General features: G+C 19.8%; 3 protein-coding genes across 3 annotated transcripts; all 3 read left to right on the forward strand. All coding sequences in view use genetic code 6, as the record gives it.

Annotated features, from left to right (window-relative positions):
* Positions 1 to 248: 248 nt before the first annotated feature.
* On the forward strand, positions 249 to 2,338 carry TTHERM_001592569 (hypothetical protein; the record flags this gene model as incomplete). Its single annotated transcript, XM_012799648.1, has 7 exons — positions 249 to 319; positions 575 to 664; positions 918 to 1,007; positions 1,254 to 1,343; positions 1,594 to 1,683; positions 1,937 to 2,026; positions 2,260 to 2,338. 7 exons carry the CDS (start codon positions 249 to 251, stop codon positions 2,336 to 2,338), a joined length of 600 nt encoding a protein of 199 aa, XP_012655102.1.
* Positions 2,339 to 3,493: 1,155 nt separating this feature from the next.
* TTHERM_01592570 (zinc carboxypeptidase family protein) lies at positions 3,494 to 4,651 on the forward strand (the record flags this gene model as incomplete). The annotated part of the gene is made up of 1 exon (XM_001029310.2): positions 3,494 to 4,651. Exon 1 carries the CDS (start codon positions 3,551 to 3,553, stop codon positions 4,649 to 4,651), a length of 1,101 nt encoding a protein of 366 aa, XP_001029310.1. The 5' UTR covers positions 3,494 to 3,550.
* A 1,047-nt stretch (positions 4,652 to 5,698) lies between these two features.
* On the forward strand, positions 5,699 to 7,606 carry TTHERM_01592580 (hypothetical protein; the record flags this gene model as incomplete). Its single annotated transcript, XM_001029311.1, has 1 exon — positions 5,699 to 7,606. The coding sequence occupies one exon, from the start codon at positions 5,699 to 5,701 to the stop codon at positions 7,604 to 7,606; it is 1,908 nt and encodes a 635-aa protein (XP_001029311.1).
* Positions 7,607 to 8,481: the final 875 nt, after the last annotated feature.

Genomic DNA, 8,481 nt, shown 5'->3' on the forward strand with positions numbered 1-8,481 from the left:
TGTGATAATTTTAATTATAAAAACTAATTAAAAACAATAAAGCTCTTTTTTCTTTTTCTTTTTATAGTGCTTGCTTTTTTTTGTTCTTTCTTTCTTTGTTAATTTAGCTCATCATTTTATTTTCAACTTTTGCTTTTATTATTTATTTCTTATTATTTCATATCTTTTCTTCATTTTTTCCTTCTAATTAACTATTTAATGATATATTTTTTCTTCACTATTAAAAAAGGTCTAATTAAATTGGTGCAATGGGTGCATCAGGCTTAGGTTCTGCTTTAGCAAATTGCATTAATCTCTCAAATTTGACACTTTACCTTGCGTAAAAACAATTTATTTGTTTTGGATTGTGATATTTTTAGTTATAAAAACTAATAAAAAACAATAAAGCTCTTTTTTGTTTTTCTTTTTATTGTGCTTGCTTTTTTTTGTTCTTTCTTTCTTTGTTAATTTAGCTCATCATTTTATTTTCAACTTTTGCTTTTATTATTTATTTCTTATTATTTCATATTTTTTCTTCATTTTTTCCTTCTAATTAACTATTTAATGATATATTTTTTCTTCAATATTTAAAAAGTGGAAATTAAATTGGTGATGAAGGTGCATCAGGCTTAGGTTCTTCTTTAGCAAATTGCATTAATCTCTCAAATTTGACACTTGATCTTCAGTAAAAACAGTTTATTTGTTTTTGATTGTGATATTTTAATTATAAAAACTGATTAAAAACAATAAAGCTCATTTTTCTTTTTCTTTTTATTGTGCTTGCTTTTTTTTGTTCTTTCTTTCTTTGTTAATTTAGCTCATTATTTTATTTTCAACTTTTACTTTTATTATTTATTTTTATTATTTCATATTTTTTCTTCATTTTTTCCTTCTAATTAACTATTTAATGATATATTTTTTCTTCACTATTAAAAAAGGTCTAATTAAATTGGTGCAATTGGTGCATCAGGCTTAGGTTCTGCTTTAGCAAATTGCATTAATCTCTCAAATTTGACACTTGGCCTTGGGTAAAAACAGTTTATTTGTTTTGGATTGTGATATTTTTAATTATAAAAACTAATTAAAAACAATAAAGCTCTTTTTTGTTTTTCTTTTTATTGCTTGCTTTTTTTTATTCTTTCTTTCTTTGTTAATTTAGCTCATCATTTTATTTTCAACTTTTGCTTTTATTATTTATTTCTTATTATTTCATATTTTTTCTTCATTATTTCCTTCTAATTAACTATTTAATGACATATTTTTAAATTAAAAAGTTGGAGTTAAATTGGTAATGAAAGTGCATCAAGCTTAGGTTCTGCTTTAGCAAATTGCATTAATCTCTCAAATTTGACACTTGACCTTTAGTAAAAATAGTTTATTTGTTTTGGATTATGATATTTTTAATTATAAAAACTAATAAAAAACAATAAAGCTCTTTTTTCTTTTTCATTTTATTGTGCTTGCTTTTTTTGTTCTTTGTTTGTTAATTTAGCTCATCAATTTATTTTTAACTTTTGCTTTTATTATTTATTTCTTATTATTTCATATTTTTTCTTCATTTTTTCCTTCTAATTAACTATTTAATTATATATTTTTTCTTCAATATTTAAAAAGTGGAAATTAAATTGGTGATGAAGGTGCATCAGGCTTAGGTTCTTTTTTAGCAAATTGCATTAATCTCTCAAATTTGACACTTTACCTTGGGTAAAACAGTTTATTTGTTTTGGATTGTGATATTTTTAATTATAAAAACTAATTAAAAACAATAAAGCTCTTTTTTGTTTTTCTTTTTATTGTGCTTGCTTTTTTTATTCTTTCTTTCTTTGTTAATTTAGCTCATCATTTTATTTTCAACTTTTGCTTTTATTATTTATTTCTTATTATTTCATATTTTTTCTTCATTTTTTCCTTCTAATTAACTATTTAATGATATATTTTTTCTTCAATATTTAAAAAGTAAAAATTAAATTGGTGCAATGGGTGCATCAGGCTTAGGTTCTGCTTTAGCAAATTGCATTAATCTCTCGAATTTGACACTTTACCTTAGGTAAAAACAGTTTATTTGTTTTGGATTGTGATATTTTTAATTATAAAAACTAATTAAAAACAATAAAGCTCATTGAATTTATTTGATAGCTTTTACTTATCTTATTTTTTTATCTTTTTTATTCCGCTAATATTATTTTATTTATTTGTTTAAAAAATAATTTTTAATTTAAAAGTTTATTCTATTTTGATATTTATTTTAAAATTTACACAAATTTATTTTTAAATTTTTAGCTCAATGAATATATCATAAATATTAAGCAAGTATCTTAAATCAAAAAGATTAGTTGTCTTAAAGATAAAAGAATGGTGAAAAAAGGATGAATGAATAAATATAAAATGTTTGAATAGCATTATATATTTTATTATATAATATTTTGAAAAAGTGTTTTTTACCTAAAATATAAATAGATTTTATTATTGATTTTATATTTATAAATATCATTCATATTTTTGTAAGCAAATAAATTATTCATAAATAATAAAAAAATTAAGTTTACTTAAATAAATTAAATCCTAATAAGTAAACCCTCTGGTTTCTACAAAAACGATCAAATAATTTGAAACTCTTAGTTTTATATTACATCTTATTAAATTATATAAATGCCAAACTTTTATATGCCAGTTTTATTTTAATCTTAAATATTATCCATCAATCGTATTTCTATCCTTTTTTTATTTATAATGATTAATTAGATGCCATGATTTAAATAAAACCCCAGCGAGAAATCAAGTTTTACTTTTTATTTTAAATTTAGTGGTTTTAATGTTTTTTTTTCTTTTTTTCTCAAATTTTTAATTAATATGATGATCATTTTTTTCATTTTATATTTTTTTAAATCATAAAATAATTGTTTTTTAAATTATCATTTATTCATTCAGACAATACAAATTTGATTTTTTTATTTAATAATATTTAGAGTAAATTAATGAATTTAAAAGTCGTTAATGTTGAATTTGGCTTTTTATAAACTTATTTCATATCAAGAATTTATGTAATTTTTGTTTAATGTGGTATTATAAATTTTAAAATGCTTATCTTATTTTTTATTATAAAATGTTCTCTAATTTTTAGTAATCAGTAACTCTTTTGCATAATTTTGATAAAACTGGCTGTGTAGGAAGTAATAAGGTAGTAAGTAGGTAAGATGATTTATAAACTTAAAACTTAAATAAAATAACTAATTATACATTAAATATATTAAAATAAATAGATATTTAATTAATTATTTAAATAAAATAGGAAAATTGATTATTATCCTATTTTAATCAATTTATAATTTTTTACTAGATATTATACTATTCAATTTTGAATATATTTATATTACTATGTAAGGTAGACTTAATTAAAGATCTTTATTTTTTCACTTATTTATTTTTTTTGAAAAATATCAACACCTTCCTTATATTTATTTATAGGGATGATAATTCTGTATTTATAAATAATTGTAATCATAAAAACTAAAGAAAATTATTAATTAATAATAATAAAGAAGTATACAAAATAATAAAGGCATAGATAGATATGGATAACTTATAACTTAATGAATTATCTAATTAAAGTTGCATTTTTCATCCAGATAAAAAGATTACTTTTATACAAGTAATTGGAGTGTCTAATTAACCTAACGCAAACATATTTCTCTGCGATTAATGCTTCGACTAGGATTTAGACTTAAAAGGAGTTAACTACATGACTATCTCTCAAATCATTGAAAAAGCAGAAAAAGAATTTTAATTTAAATGGCCTCCTCTCAAAGATTAATCATTAATCTAAATGTTGCATTTGAAATCTTAGAATATTATATCTGCAGACAAGATTTTATAATAAATCAACAGCTTTTTCGCCAATTTCAAGGATGAAATCATTAAAAAAATAGATTTCAATCGGAAGAAAATGATTAATTATGTATTAGATCCTCCTTTCAATAAAGAGCAAATCATGAAATAGTATTAGCAAATATCTTAAATTCTAAGCTTAAAGAATTTACTTTTAGAGAATTAGAAAGAATCCTTTGATAAACACTAGTAGAAGTGCAAAGACTTTATTTATTAGTTTGAAACTTAAAAAGAAAGCAATACAAAATAAATTGAGGAATTACTTAAACAATGCGATTAAGTAGGATAAATAATTGATTTTGACTATCTAAACACACTAAAGCAGTAAGTTTTAGATTTTGTAGATGAAATTAAATTGAATTCAAATAAAGATATTCTAGGCTTATAAAAACCTATTTAAAGTCAAATTAGCGATAATTAACAAAGTATAAATAATAATAACAACAACAACGCAGAGAAATTGATGTAACTAATTTCTAATAAATCAAATTATTGTAGCGAAGAGTTTTTGGAATCTGCGAGAAAAGAATTAACTAAATTAAATCAATAGCTAAGTAGAATTTAGTTTGATAATATTTTCAAAGAAAATAGACAACCAATAAAATTTTCTTAAATAAATGATGAATAGTTATAAAATATTAATGGATATGTAGAAAATTTTATAAAATTGGGAAATGATCAAAGTTATTTACAGTAAATTTAATAATCAGTAAATTTAAACAAAGTTGTTGAAGATTCTAGATTATCCAAACCAAAATAAAAAAATAGATCTTACAAGGTGGCATGAAAGAAAAAGTTACAAAATTAAAAGATCTCTCATTATTTTTTGGTTAAAGTATAATTTAAATAAATATATTTTAAGAGAAGCCTTTATTGTAGATGAATTTGAAGATTGAGTTCTTTTCTAATTTTTGTTAAGTATTATTTTATCAAATCAAATTATTCTAAAATGAATAAAAATATTATAAAAAAATAGGTATTCTTAAAAAAAACAATAAAATTAATTTAATTCATAATTTAATGTTTTTTATTTCTTGTACAAAAATTAGCTTTATTTTAAAATTTATAATTTGAAATTACTTTCTGTATAAATTGTGCAACTGAGCTTTATTCAATTTTAAAAAATCAAAAAAATAAAAATTCTATACCAATTAAGATATATACATATATTTAAAAGAAAAGATCTAATAATATCAAATAAATTAATTAATTATCATTTTTCTAAAAATATCAATTAATTTCTTAAAGTTAGTTTTAAAAACTGAAATCTATCTAGTGTTAATTTAGCAATACATATATAAATTAATTTATATAAAAAAAATAAAATATATTTTAATTTTTGTTAAATTTTATCTTTATTCTATTAATGTTTTAAAAAATAATATATTCTACATTAATTTAGATTAATTGTAAAAGTATATATAAATAAATCGTCATACCTTTAATTATTTACCTTATCCATAGAATAGGAAGTTAAAGGTAATGAAGTAAGAATATTTTAGAATGCTATTCCAAAAAACAATAAGAAATTAAAATATTATGAAAATAGTAAGTAAATCAATTATATAAATCCTTTAAAATAAGAACTTACACTACACCTTAATTTAAACATTTATTAATGCTGAATTATGAAAAAGATACATACATAATCAGACTTTTTCTTTCACTTATTTATTATATTGAAAATATCTATCCCTAATGTTTATTTGTAGAGATAATTTTATGTAAATAAACAATTTTATTCATAAAAACAAAAGAAAATTATTAATTAAGTGTCATTTAAAAAGTAAATAATAATAAAGAAGAATACAAAAGAATAAAGAAAGGCATACAAATGGATAACTTATAATTTAGTGAATTATCTAATTAAAGTTGCATTTTTCATCCAGATAAAAAGATCACTTTTATACAAGTAATTGGAGTGTCTAATTAACCTAACGCAAACATATTTCTCTGCGATTAATGCTTCGACTAGGATTTAGATTTAAAAGGAGTTAACTACATGACTATCTCTCAAATCATTGAAAAAGCAGAAACAGAGTTATAATTTAAATGGCCTCCTCTCAAAGATTAATCACTAATCAGAATGCTGCAATTGAAATCGTAGAATATTGTATCTACAGACAAGATTTTAGACTAAATCAACAGCTTTTTCGCCCATTTCAAGGATGAAATCATTAAAAAAATAGATTACAATCAGAAGATAATGATTAATCATGTATAGGATCTTCCTTTCAATAAAGAGCAAATCATGAAAAAATATTAGCAAATATCTTAAATTCTAAGCTTAAGGAATTTACTTTTAGAGAATTAGAAAGAATCCTTTGATAAACACCAGTAGAAGTGCAAAGACTTTATTTATTCTTTTGAAACTAAAAAAGAAAGCAATACAAAATAAATTGAGGAATTACTTAAACAATGCGATTAAATAGAATAAATAATTGATTTTGGCTATCTAAATGCACTAAAGCAGCAAGTTTTAGATTTTGTAGATGAAATTAAATTGAATGAAAATAAAGATATTCTTGGCTAATCAAAATCTATTTAAAGTCAAATTAGCGATAATTAACAAAGCATAAACGATAACAATAACAATCCAGAGAAATTGATGTAACTAATTTCTAATAAATCAAATTATTGTAGCGAAGAGTTTTTGGAATCTGTGAGAAAAGAATTAACTAAATTAAATAAATAGCTAAGTAAAATTTAGTTTGATAATATTTTCAAAGAAAATAAACAACCAATAAAATTTTCTTAAATAAATGACGAAAAGCTATAAAATATTAATGAATATGTAGAAAATTTGATCAAATTGGAAAATGATCAAAGTTATTAACAGCAAATTTAATAATCAGAAAATTTAACCAAAATAATAAATATTTTCAATACCAAATTGAACTTTGTAAATGAAAATTTCAAAAAATAATTTGCAAATTACTTAGTAGAGACATAAGTCTTCTAAAATTAAATTAATTTTAATTAGTTGCACAGTGACATTTAAAAGTTTGAATGTTTGAAAGAACTAAATTCAGATTAAATAATTGTTATTTGTGAAATTATTTCAAAATAATACTTTGATGAAAATGATTTAGAAAGGTATTCTAAATAATTTCCAGTTTTTCAACTTTTGAAAGGTAATAAAAAAGATATCTTAAACGAAATATTATTTGAAAAAAGTGAAATAAGTGATGGTATATAAAGGACATAAATCAAATAAAATAATAATAAATAATTTGAAATATATTTGGATGAATCAAATTATATTGGGAATAATAAAGAGGAATAAACAAATTGTGTTTCATAATTGATTTTATAGCCTAAAAAAAAATACATTTTTAGATTCTAATTATAAACTAAAGATACTACTGCTTATTTTTTATTTGGGCTCATGTAAAATTAAGAAAAGAATAATTAATTGGGGTACAATTAAAATTTAAGTTGTGAGCTTTAATTTTAAGATGAAAAATTCTAATATTATGATGATTTTGGTATATCTAAATTTATAAAAGGCGATGAATTTTGCATAAATAAAGATGATATGATAGAATTGAGAGTTTGGTAGGATGGTAAGTTGTTGCAGATTTTAGATTATCCAAATAAAAACTATAAAATAGAACTTAGAGATGACATGAAAGATAATTTTACTGAATTAAAGGATCTCTCATTATATTTTTGGTTAAAAAACGACTTAGATAAATATATTTTAAGAGAAGCCTTTATTGTGGATGAATTTGAAGATTGAGCTCTTTTTTAATTTTTTAAGTATTATTACTTCTTCAAATCAAATTATTCTAAAATTAATATAATAAAAACATAGATACTCTTAAAAAAAAAAATTGATTTAAGTAATAATTAAATGTTTTTTATTTCTTGTAGGAAAATTAGATTTATTTTAAATTTTTAAATTAGAAATTATTTCTGAAAAAATTGTGCAACTGAGCTTTATTCAATTTTAAAAAAATAAAAATAAAAAATCCTATACCATTTGAGATTTATTTAAAAGAAAAATCTAATAATATAAAATAAATAAATTAATTATCATTTTTCAAAAAATATAAATATATGATATGAAATACTTTTGAATTTATTTCTAATATTTATTTTAATTAAAATATAAAAAATTAATAAATATATCTTCATTTTTTATTTTTTTATTCTATCAGATTCAAAACCTGATTTAAATTTTTTTTTACTAAATAATATATATTAATCTACTAAACGTATATTTCTTATTCAAGAAATAATTATCCCAAAATAGTAATAATTATTAAGAGTTTCTCTTTAGAGTGTACTAATTTAAAAAAATTTAGTCACAACAATCCTTATAGTTTTGATAATTATTATAATTATTAAAATAGTAAAATTATATTTTAATCAATATGTTTTTTAAAGTCTATCTTTAATGAAAATAAAAATAATATAGTTGAAATGGTTTAAAATTTACTATTAAGATATTTTAAACAATAAATTTAATTTAAATGAAAAAACTTTTTATAAATTTTAATAAATATGTATTTATGTATTATAATAATAATTTCATTTGTTATTTATCTATGAGTTTTATAAGATTAATTACATTTAGAACATGAAATTCATATATAAAAAATATTTATTAAT

This window comes from Tetrahymena thermophila (genome assembly GCF_000189635.1).
Source record: "Tetrahymena thermophila SB210 genomic scaffold scf_8254443, whole genome shotgun sequence".
NCBI classification, from domain to species: Eukaryota; Ciliophora; class Oligohymenophorea; order Hymenostomatida; family Tetrahymenidae; genus Tetrahymena; species Tetrahymena thermophila.